The 25,933-nt window shown below is 38.2% G+C and overlaps 1 protein-coding gene across 3 annotated transcripts in view; it reads right to left on the bottom strand.

Moving 5' to 3' along the window:
• Nucleotides 1-20,007, bottom strand: part of LOC124305692 (protein dimmed-like) — a 33,446-nt gene extending 13,439 nt beyond the window's left edge. The window contains exons 1-2 of one of the 3 annotated variants that reach the window (XM_046765349.1): nt 19,648-20,007; nt 2,146-2,307 (exon numbers count right to left, since the gene is read on the bottom strand). In XM_046765349.1, the coding sequence (XP_046621305.1) occupies nt 2,146-2,277 (132 nt within the window). In that variant the 5' untranslated portion in view covers nt 2,278-2,307; nt 19,648-20,007. Of the gene's footprint in view, nt 1-2,145; nt 2,308-7,428; nt 8,126-19,647 lie in introns of those variants that run through there. The other 2 variants (XM_046765350.1, XM_046765348.1) reach the window with 2 other exon arrangements.
• Between the last annotated feature and the right edge of the window lie 5,926 nt (nt 20,008-25,933).

Here is a 25,933-nt window from a genome sequence, read left to right as displayed (position 1 = left end):
GCAGGTTTAGACGATTTCCGCGTGGATTGAAAGAGCGAGAAAGAGAGCGATGAAAATTTGCTCAGCCGGTCGTTCGTACGTCGAAACGTATATGTATACATATATATATATATATTGTTGATCTTTACGGTTCGTTCGATTTGTTTGCGAAGCGATTCCGGCCGCCTATTTCGACGTACGGATTGAAAACGGTATCGGAAATCGTGCTTAATAATTTTATCACGGTAATTTTATAGCGGTGCTAAATATCGTCGCGCAACAGCTTTCAATGTCGCGAATTTTACTAAACGCAGCAACACACGCGCAAATTTTATACACGCTTTATCTTCACAGCTGGTTTGAAATTCACCTTGAAAAATTGTTATTTCTACATTAATATGTAGCTGTAAATTAACAAGAATATTATTCGCTTGTAACGCAAGGTGTGAAATAAAAATTCCCTTCTCCCCCCCTTTTTTTTCCAAGGTACCACGTTGTTTGATATCCCAATTTTTACACATCAGTAAAGTTTCGCCTCAGGAAAAACAAAATTACGCGTCGATAAGTAATGAAATATACATATATACATATTTATTATTATATATACATAAAGCATATTGTTTCTTATAATACCATACTTAAGTACGCGTTTCGAACCGTGCATTATCATTATTATTTAACAGATTCGTTATACTGCTCTTAGCGTTTTCGATTAATCGCATGCGATCGTCAAATTCGCTTGGTATAATTATTAATATCTGTCTATAATCTCACCATTAAATCATACAACAGGCGTTATAAAATTGCAATTTAAACCGGCTACATCAACGAGCGAAGTATAAGATTTATAAAAATCGTACAAGGCGAGATGAAACAAGGGTCGTAAATGTAATTAATTTTTGATCGCTTTTTAAGTGAAATATAATAAATTGCTACTGTGAGAATACCTTAAAACGAAAAAGTTTGATGAAAAATCTGACATCTTTCTCCTCAAAGTGATACCAAGAAAAACTAAAAATTTAGGCACGAAATCGAATCATCGAATAAATACTGACCTCAATTCGCATAAAATCATAATTACGCCGTTACAGGTAACCCGATTGATCGGAAATTAGTGTTCGGCGAAATGCCGAATGCAAGGAGTACAATGACCGATATTATCGTTGGTTTTGCGCAGACGGATCAGCGAGGCGCCAGGCACCTGTAGATTTAAGTGGAATCCCGCAGAGAAGCCTCGCTTATCGATTAACGGCATCCAATTTCAGGACGAGCCAAATTTCCGATGCGTATTAACGCGGCCCAAAATGTAAGTCGAAAGTACGACAATGGAAATGTTTTATCAGATTGAGGATGAACGGGCTCGTCAAAGTCCGACAATGAGTCAGAAGTGGGGAAGGAGAAAACGGTGCTCGAAAAACCTTCGGCAGCTGTGTTATTTGTGTTAACAATGGAGAAATTCGAATGAAACAACATTTTTGTGCTGCGATAAAAATGAATTGTGCGAATTCGAACAACACAAGGTTCGAGATATCGAGGCGGGGTTGAAATTTCGAATTTTACTAGTTCCGAAAGCAAATTCACAATTTTTTCATATTTTTTTAGGAAGTCAATCTAAAAATATTTGAGCCGGATCAAAAACCTGGCTACAAATAATACTATTCAATAAGAAAAAATTTCATTTGTTACAGTAACTAGAAAAATACAGTTAAACTGGTATCGTTAAAAAAACTGTTTGAATATTGTTGGGATTACGAAAAACGAGGTACGCCTAACCATTTTGCGCTATCGTCGATCCTTTTTTGCTAATTGCAACGCAAAATCAGTTTGTGAGGTTTACTCTACTTTTTTAGTTAAACAAGACTTTAACGTCAATTTATTCTTGCAAGAAAATATAGCAACAGTGATCGTGATGAGAAAGAATAGCAACGGATACCAGACTTTCCGGTAACAGCTGTAAAACTAATTTTCATTTTCTACCCAGAACTATATTTTTCGACTGTGGTAAAAAATGAAAATAGTCAAGGACGTGAGCGGTAACCGGAACTAAAAATTTATCTCGGTGTTGGAAATATTTTTCTCGTACGGTTTTCTCTCTTTCTATTTTTCGAAATTTCGATTAAAATTCAAACGCGGGAATGTTACTCGAAAAAGAGATTCGGTATCTACCTCCGCGCCGCCGACGTCATGCCGGCTTCGTTTCCCGGTCAGGGAATCAACGGAGGCGTCATCCAGGTCGATGTACATCTCCTGATCAGCGCAGTCCTGGTCACTGCCCGATAACCTTTCCAGGCTGCGCATTCTTCGGACAATAGCTACGGCCTAGCTACCCTGAAACAAGGGAGACAGAAATACAAATAAATAAACAAATAGATACGCAGATACATAGATAAGTAAATGTTACAGACTAGAATAATTATGGCGAAAGGTTTATTATAAAAACTATACCTATATTTATTATTTTATACATCATTATACAATTCGGTATTAATTTTTATCACACGCATATATATATACATGATTTTTCACTCATATACATTTTTTTTCTATTTATGACGTATCGTGGATAAATTTTTTTTTTTCAGAGACTACATAAATGATAATATCAATTTAAGTTACGAAGAAGACCGACACGTGTAATATCAAGCCTTCAGTTGTTGTTTGACAAGTGTTTCTGACAACTTTTTGCATTATTAATTAAATCGCATGAGATCGTTATAATTGAATATAAACTTTTCATTTAGAAAAATAAGATTCCCGGTTGATATATCGTTGTGTTATAAATCGCGATATTTGGATTGAACGTGAATGTCAGGAAAGAAATAATAATTAAAGTGCTACGACGTGTTTCTTCAAATTCAAAAAAAAAAAAAAATATGGAAAAAAGTGAAAAATCTAATGATCTTCCACACAACGTAGAACGCTCATCTTTTCATAGAATCTTTCTTTTGACTTAAAACAAGCTATTCAGCTTTTAAAACACCTCGGTATATATGCAGCTTTCACACACATGCGACTGATACGTGTAACTGTGTACAAATAAATTTCGTAGGTGGTGATATTAAACTTTCCGCTCACGTCAACGGCCGACCATTTTATTTACATTTTAATTGACACATTTGAAACGCGATTCCGATCGGTTAACGACGATGCGATTATTTATTTTCAGTTGACTAGGGTCGGGAGGCGAGGTATTTATACGTATATGTTATATGATGCTCATATGTATACCTATACGGTTACTGAAATTCAAATACATCGTAGCACACAATAAAAAGATAACGAAAAAAAAAAACATAAAAAAATCTACTGCTGAATTATTCTGATCAGTTTCAAGGTTGCAAATGTCCTCAGATGTATAATCTTAAAAAATTTGTACTAATTTCGCATGTAACCGAGATTTTGAGACTGCAAAAGCTTCGTTTCAAAAATAGATAAATAATCAAGGTGCGTGAAAAAGAAATTCGATTCGTCGTTTCAGTTTCAATAGATTTGAAAATTGATTGCACTATCGTTTAAATTTTTTTGCCTCTTATATTCGACTGTAATGCGAATAAATTTTATCACAGATACTTTCTCGATTGCTTTTGTACTGGTTCTGCAAATTTGAGCAACGTAAAGAGAGAGAGAGAGAGAGAGAGAAAACAAATAGTAATTATTTCAACATCGTTTCCGTCAGCGAGATTATCTCGGGGATGTTTTTCATCGCTGGGAATTCATCAGTTTCATGTAAGAGTATCGTTATCTGTATTTGGATTATCCTACGACAATTTTCATGCCAATGAAATAACGTACGATCTCACATGTCGGACCTTTGACCGTACTAATTGTAAGAGAATAAATATCATGCGACTACATAGTATAAATTCCATTTCATTCCTGAATTGAGACGATTATAAAAAAAACGAAAAAACCAAAAACAATTGACGCATATCGTGATGGATCCGGAAAAAAATTGTGTAAGGTCATTTCGTAATCTTTCACTAATTTTTGTTTCTCACAATGCAAACACCTTTGCTGAAATAAGAAATCCTCTCGAAGTAAGAATTGAAGTTTCTTAGAAAAAATTCATTCATTTAAGCCATTTCGTAACATTTGTCGCTATGAAACTTAGAATATAAGTAAATTATATAATTCAAGAACGCATTTTTGTCCGAGCACTGAATTCCAGGTACAAAAAAAAAAATGAACTCGAGATTTTGATAATTATTTGTAAAAAGATACGCTGAATTATCGTTGATGATCACCAAAGACGTAGACAAAAGAAAATAAATATTGTATGAACGCGGTAATTTTATCGATCGATATATTTATACGTATATCCACCGGTTTACAAGACGACCGCAAAGTTGATAAATAAAATGCTTATCGTGGTACATATCATGGATGATTTTTGTACACAAAATTACAGAGGATAAATTTGATGAAAAATAAAAATCACGTTTTATCTCCCGTTGAACATTGCTCACGTTTATGTACGCGTATTACGTACATAGACACATTATATACTCGCGAGTTATCAATCGTTGATAAAACATGTCAAGTATATATCGTAGAATTTGAGAGAGCGTTTATATTATTCCTCGTGACATATATATATCATCAACAAGCGATCACTGTATACTGATTTTAATTAACAATCAGGTGCGAATACGAGCCAAGTCCGGCACCTCTCTTTAATTTTCTGGATAACGTCTCGACTTGACCGATAAAACCGTAACTTGACGGGCTGAAAAATAATTCTCAGCCCGATATCAATGCGAGAATCAAAACACCGATATAATTGAAAACCAATTACATAATCGTCAATATCGTGTACGATAGAAACAAGCTTTACTCCGAGACTGTTTATAAACTATCGCGTACGTTGTTGAAATTTTTTGTCAAATTTTACATTGAACTTGGAATTGAAAATTGCTCGTCGACCGAAGTTTTACCTCGTTGATTGTAATTACAGTCGAAGATGGAATTTGCGAATAACTATAACGACTTGTCGAAAAATCGAAGAAAACTGTCAACGATTTCGACAAATTTTCGATAAATTTCAAGTTGCCAAGTGCTTTGAAATACGAGATACGCGTTGTTCCTACAAAGTAGCGAAAAAGAGGATTTTTCCTTGAAAGATAAGTCCAGCCGCGTATAATTGAGCTAACTTTTAATTCTGCATTACGATAATTCTGACTGACAGATAGAGCGACGTATTGGAGAAGGACTTGGCTGCGATGACCTTGACGGATTTAAAATCGCGGCTAATTATACTTGTCACCAAATCAGATTACCCACCCAGCGTACGGAGTAAATCAAAATCAGACGTCAATTCGCGGGGCGATTAGATAGGTGCTATAATCCGGTTTCTCTTTTTCTCTCTCACACTTCAAAATATCGGCATAGCAGTTGTTCAACCGTAACGTGTACGTAGACAATCAATTCAGGTTGGATAATTTTCTGCGACTCTCATCGCGAGATGATCGAGGAATGAAGAAAATACGAAAAAAAAAAGTTTAATATTATTGTATAACAATATCGGAGGCGATAATCGAGGAGGTTGGCCAGCTGCAGGTATCGAAACGCTAATCAACGGAATTTGTTTATCAATTTCTCCCAATTTGGTCGAATATCCTATTTTAAATTCACCTCCTATTTTACGTATCGGACACAAATGTTTAAAAAAACATTAAAATCATAAAAATAATTACAAACAAGTCGCATTGACTGGAGTCGCAGGGGAAAAGTTTTTCGTTTCAGAATTGACGCGGAAAAAATGACGATCGATTGATGTTGAGAATTAAAACAAAATATGCAATTTTCTCTGCCGTTGTTTTCTTTTGTTTCCGAAAACGAGGGTAAAAAAAATTTCACTTCAGAAAAGAACATCCTTTGTGGGGTAAATTTCGTTTTTTTTTTTTGAAAACAAACCAAACAAATCACAGCCTGTTTCAATTCTCATCATTAATTATAAGCTTAAGCTGCTTTTTGATTCATCGCGAATTACGATATCCGGATTTGGTCTTCCGTCTAACGGTGCGTCTTCTGGGTATGTATTAACTATGTATGTGCTGCGGGTTCATGGGAGCGTGAAATCAAGTTTGTTTCGGTGCTCGGATCAGGGTCTTGAAATATTCAGCACCCAGTAACTTCGCGTGGTTCGTGCATGGACGTTTTTTGTTTTTTTTTTTATTTTTTGGTGAAGACGAGGGAATTGGAGAAATTAGATGCAACGAGTAAGGAGATTCCGTAGTCTGCAAGCTCTGATTTTGTGTCGGAAAACTTGACAAGTCGAAGGTCGGAATGAAGAGCAAAAATTGGCAACGTTACAAATTAAAATTTAGACTCTGATAATAATTCTGTAGTTAATCAGTTGTACTCATCGGTTTTTAATTATTACGTATTTGACCAAAGTTGCAATGCCCACGTCGATTTTTTTCTTTTTTTTGTGACATTTCACATTGACAGGTGGGTCCGATTTCAATCAATCAAACTCTACTTAACTTTTCTGAAATCGAAACGTTACACAGATATGGCGGAAATCTTGATGAAACTTCACACTACAAGGGGATACTTTAAATAATGTCGAAGTTACAAGGTTTTTTTTTCTGAATTTTGATATCAAGATGATTCGCTATCAACGATTCTATTTCGAATCTAGTCGATGATCTCGGTACTTGACGTGAAACTAACTCATCGATTTTGAAACCAGACAAGGTAAGTGTGCCAGTTATTGATACGCTTAGACATAATTATTGACCCTTTTCATTTCTAAAATTATAAATTAACGGCACAAATTGTCAATTTATCGATGACTGAAACCATTTGCCAGCGGCTTAGATACTACAAATTTATTTTTTGGTAATTTTAAAAGTAAGGATCAAACAGATACAATCAGAAAAGGTCAATATTTGGGACAGGGTCAACAACCGTTACATTTACCTTCAAAGACAGAAAAGAATCATTTGACTACAAATGGCGATTTCTTTATAATTTCCGTACAACAGTCGCTAGTAGCTAATAATCAATAAACAAGCGTCAGTGACATTTTCGCCAAAAGTGTAGTGACAGGATCCATTTTACAAATCAAATTTCGCCGATCAGTAAAAATGGGCTAGTATTTTTATATAATATACGATTTTTTAGACGTCTCAACAACGTCGATTAAAATATGACAAAAATTATGCCGTCGATCAAGAAGAAAGCTCGATAAATTGCGGTGGTGAAAAACAATGGGTGTAAAAAAGATTAAACGATGCGTGACCAGGTACGTAAATATAATATCAGGTGCTAAGAGGCTGGAGTTCTCAATAGAATCGCACAGCGTCACAATAAATTGTAATGCAGCAAATTGCAGTTCGGTATATGTAATTTCTAAGTACACGTTTGCGGTGTCTGTACATACGGCAAGTGTTTTATACCTACATATGAGTACGTACAAGTCAGTAATAAACATGTTTATTGTACCTACTCCTCATCCCACAAGCGATGCAGGTTATTATTTCCGAGGAATACGTCGAGGTACCCCGAAGTGCAGCCCGAAGGCGGCGGCGGCGGCAGTGGTGGTGGTGGTGCTCTTAAGATGATCAATTAATTACTCCGCACATGCAACACATCCTCAACTAATCCCCGTCCGCAACGAACACAAATTCACCGTCGCACAGATGACGCGTTAGACTAGAATTTTACTGCGATTTGAGTCGATAAAAAAAAAAAAAAAGGAAAGGAATAAAAAAAAAAGTTTAACGATTCGAAACCGCACTGAAACGGAGTAAAAACCACTTGCGCACCAAGCGTATATAAAAGTTGAGCGAAATAACGTTATTCCAGTAACGATAATTATCACCGATATGAAGGCGATTCACTCAAGACACAATTTTGATTTAAAGCAATCATATTCCGCCCTGTGTCGTATGATCGAAGAGGTTTAAAACCGCTCCAATCTCACTGACTACCGTATATTTTATACGCGAAAGAATCCCGTCGTCGTAACATTTCGCCACCGTTTTTAATTCCTTTTTTTTCCCCCCGTTCTGTGTACACCACTGGCTGTATTACACGGAAGATTACAGACTGCGATTATGCGCGAGGATTAACGCGCAAGACCTACAGAGGAGTAGGTCTTAGCTGGCCAGACGCCCGATCCGGACTGACTATAACTGTACACTACTACTCGTCGCGGGGAATCCCCCACTTTCGAACGGCAACCAGGGCTGCGTGATTCCAAGTGCTCGATTTCCTGGCCCCCGCCTTCGCCTCGCCGGTTGTCCCCTCCTCTCTCCGCGCCACGTTACATCGCATCGGCGTATTTGCCGTGAACCCGCACACATGCTACCGTCTGTCTCCAGGAAACAACGACGACGAATACTTTGAGACGATTAGGTACACAGGAACGATTCCTCGCTTTGTTTTCATTCGGTTGTCCACAGTTCTCGGTCTTTAGAGGTTAGGAACCGCCGGTAAATACTGATGAGTCAAAAAATCTTTACGCGCAACTAGATTGTAATACTGCATCCATCGGCGTGTGTGTTGCGTGAAATCGAATCCGAGGTACAAATTTAAAGCCGTTTCAAGCGATATTTAGCCAGATACGACACGAAATGCTTCTAAATATGGGAAATTGTTTAATAATTCATTGTCGACATGGGCGGTGATCGTTTTATCGACCGCGACGATGGCAGGATTATGTCTACACGTAATTAGACGTTTATTCTTCGGAACTCTGTATTGCATGGAATTGGAGACAGAAAAAAAGAAACAACGATTACCGGGCTTTTGATCAGCTTATTCTCTCATGTCTCACTGTACAAGACGTCACAAATATCGTTCTCTGCACTCTGTGGTGTTACACAAGCGGATGAGTGTAACCTTACGTATATTATGCATCGTGCAATTATGCACAGTAAATTACATTCAGTTTTATTACAGAGTACTATAAATTGTACCGTAGATGCATATACCTGTCATCATGTTCAGAGCGTAATAAACAATTTATTATCCTCGATAATAATTTCTTTTTCTGTTTTTTTTTTTTTTTTGTTATTTCTACGCTTCATCTCTTTACTTTCCTCTAGTAAAATATCGTTTGGATCAAGTCAAATACTTCCGTATTCGGTCAACATTATACTTAAAAAAATACTCACGGCAACAACCTCTGCCATACTATTATTTTGTATTACACGCGCAAACAGACTGACTTTTTTCTCACTCTGACGATGAAAAATCTCGCTATCTTACGACGCGACATTTCTCAACTCTTATCGATGGAGAGACCGCGACTTCCGAATCCTGTACCAGACTCTGGTTGCATTTATTTTCTATTCTTTACTGCTCGCCACGCACTTTCTGTAGACCAAATTCCGGATGTCGATTTACGCGTATGGTGTTGTATCAAAATTTTCACGTTTCTCTTCCGTCATGATTACTTGTCTTTTTTGTCATTATCAGGCAGGATCGTGATTTAACAGCGTGACAAAATCCGCTTCATGGAATATAAACAAGCTTGCTTGTTTGACTTCCAAACAGGTCCCTCGTCACTTGTCAGGCCCATTTTTCATCACTGTTTTTGTACGTTCGATTTATACAGACACGAAAAACATTTTGCGCTCGTTGAAATCTAAGAAATCGGACTCTGACCATGTTTATGAGGATAAATTAATTTGGCTGAAAATTTAAGCATCATCCTACGACGTGTAACCTCCAATTCTGAAGTTTTATCACAAGAGCTACTATCAACAGAATTCGGCACCCCAATTTTCGACGAAAATGAATCTGTGAAATTAATCAGCTTTTAGTATATTCAACCGCACAGATTTTCCAAGCATAGATTAATTTCTCAACAAATCAGATGCGATAATACGAACATGACGTTAAACAGCGAAAGAAAGACACTGTGTGTACTGACGTGATTGAAACCGGACAGATGAGCCGTCTAAATCTTGTCTCGACTCGATGATGTGGAGAAAGCTCTTTGCATCCTGATTGGCGATGATTTTATAGTCGGTCGTTTTACGTACGCTAGGTGTAAACGTCTCTCACAATCAGCGTTGATATATAGCTGAGATTCGAGTGATCTAAGTGCCTGCGTTACAGGACTTTCGGCTTTTGACGGGTGTCAAAAGCGTTTGGAAGTTATTACGTATTGCTCACATTATGGGCTCGAGTGAATCGAGCAACGCGTTGCACGTTTTTTTTTTTTTCCAAGCGAACATCCACGGCAAGGAGCGTCGAAAGTGTTTTAACGCCAAGCCGTGATGTTACCTGCATTGGCGAACAAAATTGTCCAGTGTAGAAACTTGCAACGCGTTGCAGTTACGCTCCACGTTTCGAGCTGTAACTGCAATTACCGATTCTAAGTGTATTTATAGCTTCCAAGTACCAACAGCGTTTTACCTCGGCGAGTTAATTGTTGCCGAGAAATAATCCTCTGGGATACAGGTCACAATGTACTCTGTAATTAGGAAAATTTTTCCGTATTTTAAACGGATACACTTTGAAGCGCCTCCGGGCGAAGTTTGAAACTAGATATTGTATTTCTTGAAACCTATAATTTTTTTTTTCTTCTTTCTCTTTACCGGCAGCTTTCTTCACGTAATTGCAAAATCGACCGGACAGTTACGTCGAATGAAATGGAAGTGGGGAAAAATTGGCGTACCTGTGAAAAAGGAAAATTCAAAATGTATGTGTAAGAGAGACGTTTAAAACCCAGGCCAAGGGGTAAAAAACTATAAACGCCGATTGATGGAAGGAACATAATATCAAACTTTCACAGATGCGAAAAGCTGATTCATAAAATTTTGAAACGTCAAGAGTTCAGGTACAGAAAATTGTAAATATAGAAAGTCCAAATACAGAATGGCGAAATACAGAAAGATCGAAACATAGAACGGAAGAATCGAGAATCTGTATACGATTCTGTATTATCGAGAGAATTTCTAACGATTCTACAGTTTGGAATTTTTCGTTCTGACCTATCTATTCTTTTACATCTCGATAGTTCGACTTTCAAAATTTTTGAATTGTGTAATAGTACATTATATAACAAGGGAATAAATCTCATATTTCCCGCAAATGTGTTCTAGGGAAAAATATTCAACTTTCGTCCCGCTTTTGAGGTAAAAAAAGTGAACTTTATGGTTGAGTCGGGAATAAAGTAAGTTTGCGTTTCTTTAAAAATTTGATATTCTATCCCTTCAAATTTTTTTTTCAATCTTTCTACATTTTTACTCCCACCCAAGCTGACAATGAGTGTAAATCAGACTTTCGAAATTCATCTTTATCATTTGGAGGATGCAGCGTGTCTAACAGTAAATCAGGCCGAGGCAGCGCGTACCTAACAGTTCTAAGCGAGGTGGATACATAAGGGCGAGTATATAGGTATAAACGAAGAGTTTCGTTTGCGGTAACGACGTTTGTCTGCAAAGCGATTCTTATACTTTTCACTCTCGCAAATTATAATCGTCTAACGTATAGACGAATAGGCGTATTAGAGGAGGTTAAAATGGAATGGAATCTCTCTCCGGAGAAGAAATTGTATGTAACTTTAATGATAAACCGTACGAATGAAGACACATCTGTTGCATGCGTATATAATATACCTAGACATATCACAACCACATGGCAAATATTGACGACGTCCTAATTTGACCGTGGAAAATTATACACGCAGTGTTCGTAATTAAGTTTAGCTTGCCCTGAGAAGAATCATCATCCTAGGGTATATATATATATAATAATATATATATATATATGTATAGTGTTCCTATATAATTTACTCCAATAATTGTTGCAATGTCGGTTTACGTTTTAATTGCTTTCCAACCTCTCCGCATGCGTTGTTATATCTTATAACCTATAACGATCTTTTTTACCTAAACTCGTAACTTGTACGTATAAGGAGAAACGAAAGAATCAATACAATTATAACCGTATATGCAGAGTAAAATAATGTTCATAAATGTAAAAAGTGCATTTTATTAAATGAATTTATTCACATTAAGCCTCTGTTCTTTGCCTCTGTTTTTCAGGCCTGGTTAGTTTTTAAATTTACTGTCCGAAACTCCCGAGAAGAAACAGAGACGAAGAAATGCTGTTGATATCGTAACTCTGACAAAAGACTTTGAGAGTGACAGTCATAGAGAAGAAGCCTGGAATATTTTTATTTTAGAAAAAAATCATAGGAAATCTTTTCGCGTCTTCGCCCAAACGTATGTCAGAATTGAAGCAAATTGCGTAACACGTTGAAACAAGAAAAACTGGTCGAATCTAACGGGTCTGTTCGTCGCAATTTTAACTTTAAACTTTACGAAAGTTCATTATCTGCATATCGTAAACGTGATTTAAAGGCGTGCCATCGATTCAAGGCAATCAACAATTAAGCTTAACGTTTATATACTCTCCGTATACCGTATGTAACGTGACAGGAGTTTGGTTTGAAAAGTGAAAAGGATATAACTGTGAATTTAAACCTGTATTTTATATCAGCAACGGGCGGGTAATTTACATTTGAACTTTTCTCACTCCCTCTTTCTCTTTTCTTCTCACCAACGAATATGTATCCATGTATAAATAATAATATGCCTCGAGGGACACGAGTAGAGATTTTCATAATTTCTTTTATGTTTCTATTTTTTTAATCCTTTATTTAAATTTTTTTTATTTTTCATCATTCCTTTATTTTTATAACACGTTTGCGATTCGAAAGTAAACCGTTTGTCTGTGGTTGTTACACGCATGCGAAGCGTATTTATTCTAATACCTAATTGGGCTATAAACCAGCGGATGGATATTATCTTCGGCTGTTCTTTATTATCGAAGGTATACCGTGTGTAATAATGCTGTGAGCGTAAATTAAAGTCGGTAACTCTTACCGGCCCGCCTTGATGATAGCTCAAACTAGCTTGTATTAAACGTACGTAACGTGTATTTTTATTTTCACCGTTTAACGAGTAAAAACGCCTTCTTCGTCATTTTCTCTGACGATTGAAATTCGGTATCTTCTTTAGCCAAGTGTCCGGCGCTGAGAGAAATTTTTATTTCCGGTTACGGCTCAGTCTTTAACTAGTTTCATTTTTTACCACAGTCGAAAAATATACTTCGAGGTGCAAAATTAAAATTAGTTTTGTAGCTGTTACCGGAAAGTCTAGTATCCGTTACTCATCACGATAAACGTTATACTAGATTTTCTTGCAACTGTTTCGAAAATTTAATGCTCGTGCAACAATAAATTGACGTTAAAGCCTTGTTTAACTAAAAAAGTAGAGTAAACCGAACAATCTGATTTTGCGTTGCAATTACCAAAAAAGGATCGACGATAGCGCAAAATGGTTAGGCGTACCTCGTTTTTCGTAAATCTAACAATATTCAAACAGTTTTTTTTAACGATACCTGTTTTACTCAATTTTTCTAGTCACTGTAACGAATGGAATTTTTCTCAGTGTCCTATTTTTCTCAGGATACGAAAGATTATTATTTTGTTCGGCTGTAAAAAGGAATCGGTACGCCGTCTATTTGCGAATTTACTTTCAGTCGAAGATTAAGAAGAGAGATTGCGCGGGTGGATTTTTTTCGCATTTTTCCCACCAACGCGAGTTTCGCTTCCAACTTTCGCTGACAATAATACTCGAGGCGAATTCAATTTCCGGACAATTTCTACAGCTTAAAATGTAAAATACCTAAAACTGTCCGACACTTGTGACGTATATTTATAATTCGAATTACCGTCCGACACACGGATAACCTTTCTAAATAGAAATTTCTTACCGCTTAAAAAAACCAAAAAACTAGAGGGAACGTCAAATGAAAGAATCTTTAGATAAAACTGGAGAAGAATTTAAAGACGGGGATACGCGGTCATGTTAATTTGGAAAGTCAGGCAGGGATAATATCCTCTGTTTTTACACGTGCACTTCGCGTACGTTATATATCAAGATAAGGTAAAAGTCGAGGCTGTGTAGTATCAAGAGTGCAATTAGTCGAGTGACCCGGACCTTTTCGCCTGCATTCTTAATGTTTATAATCTCAAAGCTACAGGCTTGAATAAAATTAAAACTACACATTGAATAAGGTTTCGGCCACGTGGGAACTGTGTCAAAGGAAAAAAAATTTCACTGGACACTTTACGCCAATCATTTAGGCCTCTGCAGAATATCGACACAATGTGTTTCAGCAACAAATAATTTACGATTTTCCACCATCGCACTCTATGAAAAGTTTGTTTGGATTGATAGAAAAATTAGTATCATAACTCAGAACGCTCACCTTTTGACAGAAACTTTCTTTTACAAACCTAAACAAATTTTTTACTGGGTTGCCATGGTAAAAAATAGGTAAATTATTGTTTTCTGAAACACCCTAATGCAGGTAGCTTATACAGTGTACATTATGCGAAGGCGAATTGGTTTCAGCCGGATTAATTCAGCAGTGTGTAAAATTTGCCACATCAGTACGTGTGTGGAACGAAACCAACACAGAGTAGCGACTTAATCACCAGAGATTTCTCACTCTAATTATATCTCGCTCAAAGTGTCGCGTAAACCTGATGTTATTTATGCGCCATTGCACACTCGGCTGATTACACTTTATAGGTACACATGAGATATTATGCACGTGTCGATACTCGGAGATAGAATCTCACCTTATAGCCGCGCGTTTTCTCCCTTCGCCAGCGTTTAATCTACAATCCAGCATCATCCGTGCCTGATTCATTCCGATTCGTAACCGGGGGGGTGGGGGGTGAAACGTGAAAGAAAGTGGGTAGGGTAAAAAACAAGTGTTTTCAATTCCGTGTGGCTGTGCGTGCAATAATTTCAGTTTGGGAGATTGATATTAATTAACACAACGCTGATCGTCGGTGCATTAATTGATTCTCTTTCTCTTTCCACTGTTCGTTTAACAACATTGACCAATATCAAACTCCTCATCTCTAATGTTTATATGGATCGAGAGATAAGAGATGAGCAGCGATACAGCAAAATTATTATTTTCATTCCAACGGTCGACGAGAGAATAACAATTCCATTATTAACTAGTGTTATCAATACAAATACTGTTAACGACTTTTAATATTCTGTAAAATTTTTCTAAAACAGAATATACACGGACGACAAATTACATCCAATCTAATCTAATCTCTCTTTCTCCGTTAGTCTTTCTCTACGTAGGCACTCACGGTTTCGCTGTTTTCGTTTCGCCGGTTTCCTCTACCTAATGCCTACACCATCCTACACACAGCCGCTTATCCAGCAAGGATATCTCCGGCTTTTTATCGAAGATAATTAGTGCGTGAACCGCGTGTTGCTCTGACGCTGCTGCATTCCCAAACGGCAGGATCGTAATACGCTGTAAGAAAGTTGGGAAAGCCTAGTTGCTCAGGGTGGGAAGTTTTCGTCAAACTCGAACAACCGTTAGGTAAAATTTTTCTCAATTTCATCAATACAAACGACACCGAAGGATTCAAGTTTCCGGTGAAGCTTGGAAGATTTTCGCTCTACGAACCTTTTCGTATATTATATATTCTTGGTCCACGATGCCGGAGAAGTCCGAGCCTGATATTCCATGGATATAAATTTGAGCAGAAACAGGTTTCTCAGGTGTGTATGCGCGCGAGCGTGTGTGTGTGTGTGTGTGTGAGGGAGAGAGAGAGAGGGAGAGAGAGAGACATGTTGTACAAGTTTGTGAAAACACGACAACATTACGATAGAAGTATGGTTTTAACATGTGTGGGTGCGATATGTTAGGTAAAATACCGCACGGGAGTCGAGAGAGACTTCGGTGAAAAATAACAATACACATAATGTTTCAATAAACAGAACCGCCCCGCTTAGACACATAACGCATATATTTGTATATGATAACGATGATGAGGATAAATGCGGTCGACTGTTTATGTTCGTACTTCTCGCTGCCTACCGTCTAGGCGTCTATGCAATATCAAACACGCATTTATACTAGCTAACGATAAAGTCAGACGTATCCCGTAGCTGTTTAGGGTGCGGAAACTAATCGCGCACTGTGTATGCTTCTGTACAAATAAACAATAAGCCACTTATCGACAGATCGAACCGACCGTTAACGGTCATAATTCATTGTCGAGTTATTTGTATACAGCCGTATTCACACCGCTTAACTATCTCCATGTCGCACGATTCGAGTTAGTCGTCGTGACTAATCGATCGGCTTATCAATGTTCATTGTGTATAATAGGTTGGCACTGCTGCTTTTCCGTGTTGATATTTTCCGAACAGTGTCAAGTATTTCGAAAATTTACGACGACAAATTGGAAAGACGTTACCGAGTTTTGACGTACCGGTGAACGGTTGAGAAAAATGAACCGTTTTCTTCTTAAAAGATCCGAGCAATTTCATAAAAACTAATTGCAGGTGCAGACGAGCACGTATTAAACCCGAGAGCGGTTAAAGATCGTTCTTTTTCTACGTACACAGGCCGCGGTCCGATCATTTTATACACACAGCCTGGACCCGTCCTAACAGTAAAGCTTTTTTCGATCGAGTAATTCGAAAGACGGGATAAATTTTCTTGCCCGAAATATCGTCTCCAGAGGCAATGATAACAAGAAAGATATTATAAAAGAGAGAAAAATAAAAGCGAATAATCGAGCTGTCTGTGTACTCAAGCGACGGGAAATATCAGCGAATTGTTCAGGCGTGACGTCGTTGGGGGAGGTGGTAGGGAACGCTCGATTTGTGCGTGGCAAATGCACGTCCGTATACGCAAAGCGGCGGAATATGTATGCGGGTACGCGTTAAAACGAATTTAACGGTGTAGAAAACAAGTCGAGGCATGACCAATTGATTTCCAACGATTTGTAAGCCCCTGGCTACAACTCGCCTACCTCCTCCACTCGTCGTTCCTGCGTTGCGGAAGATGTTGGTAGCTCGGTTAAACTTGCCCCGAGCTTTTTCACCGTTTCGCCTCTCTCTCCTCGACTCTCCGGCTCTCTCGATCACCGCCTGTAGGTACGACACAGTTACGTCGGGACATATCGACGGGGAACCGTTCCATCGAGCTAAATTTTAATTGCTTATCTCTGTTCCAGCCGCGGTGCGAGGACGGAAATATTTGTCAACGAACGGGAAAGAAGCCGCCTCGATTTACGAGGATATGCGCAAATATTCATCCGAAGAAATCGTCGCTTTGAGGACTGACGTTTCTTAACCTCTTCTCGGAGCCGTGAGATCCTGTTCCTCTGCCGGTCCGCGGCTGACTGACGCTTCAGCTTCCCCCACTCCCGCGTATTTCATCCCCACTTCGCTTCCATCCCAAATCGCGACGCAACGCTGGTTTTTCTGCCGCCTGATTCAATCTTTTAGGAACAGGGATTTGTTTTTAGTGACAGAATTTACGGGTGATCTTGTTTCATTGATAAATCCAAAATTGGGACAAAATTGTAAAGTTTTTATGTATTTGTTTTCTTAAACTTGTAATAATTATTGATATTCTCTTTTTAGATTGATTTTCTTTTTTTTTTGTTGTAGATTTGTCCTGAATTCCGTTTTTCCCGTATGCAGTGAATTTCACATCGCGAGCAAGGCACATTTAATATTGTCATTTCATGAACGAGAGCAGCGTTCCCAGTATTTAGAAATTCGGAAATTAAATTATCGAGTTATCCTTTGTCTTGCAATATTTTGTTGGTATTTGTAGACAGCGATTCGATGATCACAAGTGATTTCGCACAATCTCGTTTGCAAATAACGGGGAAATGGATAATAATGCAATTTTTTCGTGCACGTAGGTTGAGGGTTATATTAATCGAGCATAATTATTACGTCAGTTCTGATTACAACGTCGTAGTTGTTCTACGTCATTCCGGCATTTCAAAACAAAGCATAACTCTGATCGAAGGTGAAGTTTGACGTTGGTGGAAGTTCCGAAACGATCAACAATAACCATCAAACGCAACGATAAACAAAAGAATGGTAATAAAAAAAAAATAAATTAAAAAAAAAAAAAATAAAAAAAAAACAAGACACAATAATTAATTAATAACAGTTTGACTCATATTTTTGCAATTGGGAAATAATCCGAGCGATTAAAACTTTTCTTCCACAACTGGACGGTAACAATGCAAGAATATCGTAAAATAGAAGGATAAAAGTTTTATCGAATTTCGTAATCCGGGAAAATTCTGTACAACTGAATTTTTAAATTCAGTAAAGTTGAAATACCGATTCGTCATAACGAATAAAAATGTATCCTACGGCTGTCCGAGACAACTTATTACCTTTCGACATTTCAACGATTTACATTTTAAGATCGTACAAACGGAACACTTGTATTTTTTGAAAATTCTATAAAATTTCGATCCTTCTCTATTATTCGATCCTCGCATAATTACAAATTTTTATCCCCACCACGCGATCCGTAATCTCGCGGTGAATCACCTTCACGTTACGTACACATGTAACGAATAAAATACAGTAACACCCAGACGCGTATCTTCAAACTGTAATTGTCACGTGCAATTCTTCCCGGCATTCTTACGCCTTATCGTCCATACGCAATAAGTATTTCCACGCAGAGTTACCGAGCAGCGACCATCGGGCATCACAATACCGGTGACTCGACACACGTGAATGGACACGTGGGAATCGCATCTTCCAGCTCTCGCGATCTCATCGTAATTGTCTCTCTCTCTCTCTCTCTCTCTAATTTTTTTACGCATGATAAGATCGGGCCGCAATTACGGCGAGTAAAAATATCGGTACCGCGGGTTTCGGGTTCGTCGGAACGATGCCGCGATCGGAAAAATCGGCGGACTCGGCCGAAAAGTATCGGGTTCCCGGACTTTACGGCGCACGTATTCTCGGGGCCTTAACTACTTTATATGCCCACCGAGCACCGCTTAACCCGAGAGTTAAGTACCGTCTAATGCGATTAACGGTGTGGCGCAGGTGCGTGCGGCGGCTTCGAGGAGAGAATAGAGGAGAGGAGAGGTGGAGGAGGATCTTCGAGTGTGAGAACGAGGTAGTATTGATCGTTTCGATTCGTCGTGATCTAGCGATCGCGTTGTCTTTACCCGCCCCATTTATGTCCAATTTTTTATCCGGAGTAATAATGCCGATTTCCCGATAAGAGAGAGAGAGAGGCTTTCTTCGGATCGCGTTGCGCATATCGCAAGACTTACGGTGACGAGGTGAAAGTACACCGTGAAAAGACGATTAGTTTAGAACAAAGTGTGATATGGATTTTAAACCAGGCATTTCTTGAGGAGGTTCGACACAACTTTGACGAAGACGATGCCAAGGTTTTGAAAACGAGAAACATTTCAATAACGACAAGTTGACGAACTTTTGCAGCCAATTCGTTAGCGAATTAGAAAAATTTCCTCCGGCATTATGTAAAAACACAAGCGATATTTTCACTGTTTTACTCCAAGTATTTTGAAAACTTTCGGTGTGACTTTAACGCGATACTCGTTTGCAAATGCTACGATTTTCCAAAGTTTTCAATAGCCTCGATTTATCAGTAATTAACTATATTTTTCATCACCGGTCGATCGGATGAATCGTTTTTTTTTCTGTAATGTAAAAAAACGTTGACTCCTTGGTTTGAAGACACATCCCTCACGTTATTCCGATATTTAAATTTCATATCAGAGTAAACGTCATTTGCACAAGTAAGATTTAAAACACGAAAACCGTACGCTTACTTGTTAATACTCACGTTAAAAATGTTGTAAATTCCATTATCAATGCCGGGAATTCATCGGCTATCCGATGATAATACACGAACTTCACCGCGATGGGAAAATAAATTTCCCACCGTAAATTGAATACCTGTTAAACGTATCGTGCACTGTTCACTAAAAATAAAATTACAATCACTAAAAAAAAAAAAACCGCCTATCGGAAATGTATCCCTGTGGTCACTTTTTATTTTTTCACAGCTCTGAATTTTTCTCATCAACGGGATTACACATCGACTCTCGCAACTATCCGGATCCGTTTAAAACGCGAAGTAACGCCGAGATTCGCGAGAGTCCCGTAAGATCCGACAAGAACGACGACAACGTGCGCGCGCCACAATCCGCCTCAACTTCTGTCAATGGTTTGACATTTCGGAGCGTTCTGGTACCGGCGGGGAGGGTAAAACGGGGAGGGGGAAGGAGGGGGAAGGAGGGAAAGACGGGACGCGCATGCGTCGGGACGCCGCAGGTCGTTGCCATTTGGCTTTCCAGGCGAACCGGCCGATCGCCGGCGACGACGCAACGCCGAAACTCGCGGCCTCGGCTGTCCCGAAATCGACGTGCCAAGGTGGGACCGACGCCCCGATGCGGCCCAAAGAGAGGCCCAAAACTTCCCCTTTTCAACCGCCGAGGGGGAGGAACGCAGACTCGGTAGACGACGTTGAGAATCGCTGGTTGCGTTCTTTGATCGGCTGTAATTGAAACGTTTCTTTTTTTTTTTTTTTTTATCGTACTCATCAGTTATCCTCAAAGGCGTTCGATTTCGGACTTTTCAGGATTGAGAAAACCGCTCGATATGCTTTAGCGACAATCCTGTTTTTTTTTTTTTGGAATTTTATTACACTTGATATCGTTACGCGTTGGGTAGTTTTGCATATTTATGCGTTTTTTGAATTGGTGTAACGCTGATTTTTCTGATAATCCAAGCCAGGAAATAGATGGTAATGATACGATAAACGACAGATTTATGGTTAATGGTTTCTGAAAAACATTTATCGTAGATTCGATTTCACTGTGCGATGATTCATTTTATTCAAACGACTAGACTGTAATTTAGTCTTTTATGATTAGACTACTGATGTAAGTTATGATCAAGTAACAGCAACACTGAATTTGATGTTTTAAAAAATATCTGTTTGAGGGAATTGATTGAAATGATTTTCTTCCGACAAAATAAGCCGTCAAGAAATCTAATCTCTTCGTCGTTTGAAAATTATTTGAAATAAAAAATCGATATGCAAGCAGTTGTTCGTACGATGAAAGAAACTCTGTTTGAATTAGCATTTTGAAGAAAATTTTCATACATTAACTCGATGCGTACTGAAAATTCGACAGACTTAAAAATTATCCTCTTCTGGACGATTTTAAAATTTTAAAATTAGCTGTAGAAAATGATCAATGTTTGTCAGACATTCCTATACGACTACTTATAAACGGTGTAATTTTCAACCAACTATTTGAATACGGATGTACAACCTTTTTTTTTCGCTTTATACGATACATTATACCGAGTGCAGCGGATGAGTTCATGAAGTGGCAGCTTACGATTAGAAATCCGAGCAGTTTGATGGAATTCAGTAACCAGTTTGAATTTAAGAACAGCTTAAAAACAAGAAAAAAACAAGAAAAAAAAAACCTCTGAAAGTCAACAAATGTGTGAAACAAACTTGCGACGCATCCGTGATCGTGATCACGAATCGATCGCGATCCAGAGATCCAACGATCAAATCGTAATCCAAGGTGATCGACAGACGAGCATTTAAAGGCTTCATTGTCGCAACACTTTTTCGCTTACAACATTATTATGTACCGGGACGAAAGATTATTTCGCGTAGATTTGATTGACGTAAAGTTGTGTGATTTCCCAATGCGTAGGCAGGTAGGTAGGTACGTAGAGAAAGACGATTCGAATCTTTCACGTTTGTTAGCTAACGTCGCCGTCGGCCAGCTTTGCATGTCACATTATGCGGGAGTGCGTGTGTGTGTATGTGTGTGTGTGTGTGATGCGTGGTGTTTAGCGTTTGGCGTAAATCCCCGGAACCATTATTAACCCTTCAGGACATGGGTGTTTTGACTGCCATTATTTACTCTGGCCATGAGAAAAAATCTCATGGCTTCTGCGCATGCGCTCAGTATATTTTAAATACAGCTTTCTTAAGAAAATATCATTTATTTATAATTTTCAATGTTTTTTAAGGTAAAATAATTGCTCAAATTTATTATTAAAGTAATGTCAATTAAATATTCACAATGCAAAATAACTTAGATCTAAGTAATCATAAAATGTATTTGTCAGGGTTATATATAAAACAAAAATATTGACTTACGTTTATTTAACACCTTTTAATAATATTCATCTAATGAATATCAACAATTAAATTATAAATTTTACATTTTTGAAAGCAGATAACACAGCACAACATTGCACAATTATTCTTTAGGTACATGTATAATGTAAACAAGTATGGCGGACGCATACTACGGAACGACCCGAACTAGGCCGAAAAGAAACGAAAGCTAAAATCTCTCACCCTTTAATACTCTGGCCATGAGAAAAAATCTCATGTTCTCCAAAAAATTATTTTTTTTCGCAATTTTGATTTAAAAAAAAACAGTTTTTAGTGAATGTGTATCTAGAAAACTAAATTATAGGAAGATACAAAAATTTTCAAGTAGTCTTTCCGTTTGAATTTTAAAAGATATTTGAGATCTACGTTGAGCATGAGAGAAAATCTCATAACCCATGTCCTGAAGGGTTAATATATTGCAAGCATTAATATATTGTGTACGCTCGTAACATCGAGGATCCTCGACGAGAACGGAGAAATCATGCGACGCCGAAGGGGCCGGATATAATACAAGGGCAATCATCTTTTCTCGCCTCACTATTACACTTGTTATAGTTTATTACAATGTCGCGGGTGAACGCAGCTTTCGAAGAGACTTTGTAACGCCGGTTTTTTTTTTATTTCACATCAGCGGTTACACGCGGATGTCCCAATTAATTTGCGATTCAACTCTTTTCTAGGTGCGTTAGGATTTGGAAAAAGAAATTGCGTAGCTTTTAGATTCGTATGCATATATGTATATATATATATATATGTACGTATAGAGCGGTTAGCTAACGATCGAATGTTATAACGCGCATGCGTTGAAAATCTGAAGCGAAAGCAGTTGTTTTGTAAGGTCCACCAACTGTTTTTATGGTAACATAGATCGCGGTGACCTATCATCTGTACTTACGACGGTTGGTAGACCTGAACTTTAACGCATGCGCGTTAGAATGTTCGATCATTAGCTAATCACTCTGTACGTATGCTTTACTCATTTTTTAATTAATCGAAACGCAGTCTACCTTATAACGATCGTTATTGCGTATAAGTGTTGAAAGGGTAGCTACCACGGAGGGAAAGGAATTTTTTAAACCAAGAAAATAGATTTTGTTGGAGTATATTCACTTCAATCTAGTATCTCTTATTTCTTCCAAATACGATGACTTCAATTCAACAATTTCGATATAGTTTGTCAGAATGATTTGGTCAATCAAATACTTCGATTCGTCAAGTATTGCTTCGAGTGAACTTTTCGATGCGTTTCCGATATTGAGACAACTAAATGTCATTTCATTCGAAGTTTATGCATTGTTCCTCCAAGTCGCATGTTCGTTGACAGGAACGATTAGGTACTTCAAATAAGATAAGTACGCGAATCTGGCCATCAAAAAATTTACATCGATCGAATGCCGTACTTTGTTGATCTGACCGGAAGTTGTGTTGGCGTAACTGGTTGAATCAATTGCTCTAATTTGTTTACGAGGTGAAAGAAACGCCACATGCTTTGAAACAAGTAGAGAATATATTCATAGCGAATTCACTAGGCGGTCGAGTCTCTCGCTACGGAAGTAGCTTCAGAGATAGTTATAAAACAGGGTAGTCGACTAGGAAGTCAGATACGGATAACGTAAAATAAATTTCTCATCAGACCTGCTACAAACGAAGAAAGTATAACACCAAGTTTCGAGTCGTCGAATTTGATATTAACGATAAATAAATTGAAACTATCGACACATGTTCAATTTATATTTCCACATATACAACAATAAGTCTTCGGGTTTTGCCCATTAAACTTCGAATAAAGCCCGCAAAATTGTTAGTTCACAGAATTATAAATGTTACGACTCGAAGAATACGTTTTGCACGCTTGAATAACTCTGATGTTCGGTCAATACAAAAGAGTTTTTTAGCAACAAATTTCATTATCTGTTTCAACCATTGAAATCTTGACTTAACAAAACATGAATTAGACCAAGCTCAATTGGTTTTGATAGAACAAGTTTATATTTTTAAAACAAAACGATTGAGGTGCGTTCAATCAAATTTTTAGTCACCTCGATCACATATTATTGTTTATACACAATTTACATCATCGCAAGAAACTCGCGCCGTGTTATCTTGAACAAATTGTGATAGTCAGCATGATCATTCAAAGGCTTGATTCGATTCTGTATCAAGTTGTCACAAGTATTTCGTGCTATAAAAATATTTTGTTGAATTAAGCAAGTATTGTATTTGACCGCAGCATTTAATTGAATCGAACGAATATCACTTGACTCAAATAATCCTTAGCCTCCGTGTTCCTGATACACCATGGCTGGGTTGAAAGTTTATATTTAAAAAAAGAAACTGCGTAGTTTCTAGATCCATGCGAATATACAGACTTTATCTATTTGTCAATTAACCGAACCACAGTCTATTGGAAAATGATCAATATTGTGTAAAATTCATAAAAAAAAAAAAGGTTATCCGCCCGATACACCATGGTTAGGAAAATTTCCGCTCGACGTATAAATTAACGAAACAAAAAAGACGAACAAAGATTCGTGATTTATAATTTTCTCTTTTGATCCACGTGAGTACCTCGCGTGCAAACAGGAAACCACAGGTGGTTGGACAACGTAACAACTTCCCGTAAAATTGGGACTAGTTTCCGTCTCCTTTCCTCTCCACTATTAGCTCACCTTTTTTATCTACCAGTATCTATAAAATATGACGATTCCAGCGTACCCTCGATTCCATTCGATCGATCAATCAAGAAGTACGTAAGACGGTAAATTAGTAACAGCGAAGGGGTAAGCAAGCGGTACGTAAGAAATTGAGCGAGTAAAGAGATAGATAAATAAATAAACAAAAATTCGCCCGAGGAATTCGACGCGAGTATCTCGCACGCATACCGGCGGTACTATTATATACAGTAAGTAACGGTATTCGTCATAGACGACGCTCCGCTGATTCAGCGACGAAGTCCCACCTGAAGGGGCCCAAGGCCCCTCTCTCTTTGCGCGAGTATTGAGCCGCGGGCGACACGCGGCGTCTTTGTGCCTCTGAAAAAATAAAACTAAGTAAAGAAAAACAAGAAGAAAAAAAAAAAAAAAAAAAACAAAAGACAAACGAAGGGCAAAGAAAATGGGAAAAAACCAAAATTAAAATGCAACCGGAAGTGAAGCCGCGGAAGAAGCGGCAACAAACAAACAAATTTTCATTTTCTACCTAGAACTATATTTTTCGTTTCTGATTCAAAAAATGAAAATAGTCAAGGACCGAGCGGTAACCGGAACCTAAGAATTTCTCTCATCCCAATTTTTCTTAACAGGTATACTATACGTTGGTCTCGTGTCGTGCGAGGAGGAATTCATCACGCGATGAGTGGATGGATGGATCGTTATTATGGAACAACAGGAAGCCGGGTCGCGGTAGTGACGTAGAGGCGTAGGTTGTTGGGCAAGAAAAACTCCGTGGCACGTTGTTCGTTGTGAGAGCAGCTCGTTTAGTGACGACGATGTTTAGGTGGAAGGGAGGGGATGATTTGAGGAAAATAAGCTTGCCACATATCGCAGCCGGAAGGTCGTGCTTTGACTGGGTTAGCGGTGAATGACGCGTCATTGCTCAGGCCTGTCTGCCTCCTTGTGTGCGTAGATAGGACGACGACGTTGGCCTCTCGTCTTCTTGCGAATACCAATTACACACCCGCGTTTCACGATCTCTTAGAGAGAGAGAGAGAGAGAGAGAGAGATGCCATGTCCTCGCCCATCGGAAATTACGTATGTATGTATATATATTTGTTTATTTAGACGATGTACACGGTGTAGATACGTCCGAGAAGCGAACGTCGAATTGGAACCTCGCGGCTGTTTTGTGAACGTGTCGTGCTGCCAAACAGGATGTGGGAATCGAAAGTATCCGCACTTTGAGAGTCGAGCTTTTTCTT

The sequence above is a fragment of the Neodiprion virginianus genome, chromosome 5 (assembly GCF_021901495.1).
Source record: "Neodiprion virginianus isolate iyNeoVirg1 chromosome 5, iyNeoVirg1.1, whole genome shotgun sequence".
Lineage (NCBI taxonomy): Eukaryota > Metazoa > Arthropoda > Insecta > Hymenoptera > Diprionidae > Neodiprion > Neodiprion virginianus.
Note: the sequence above shows the minus strand (reverse complement) of the source record. Positions and strands in the feature narration are given on the sequence as shown.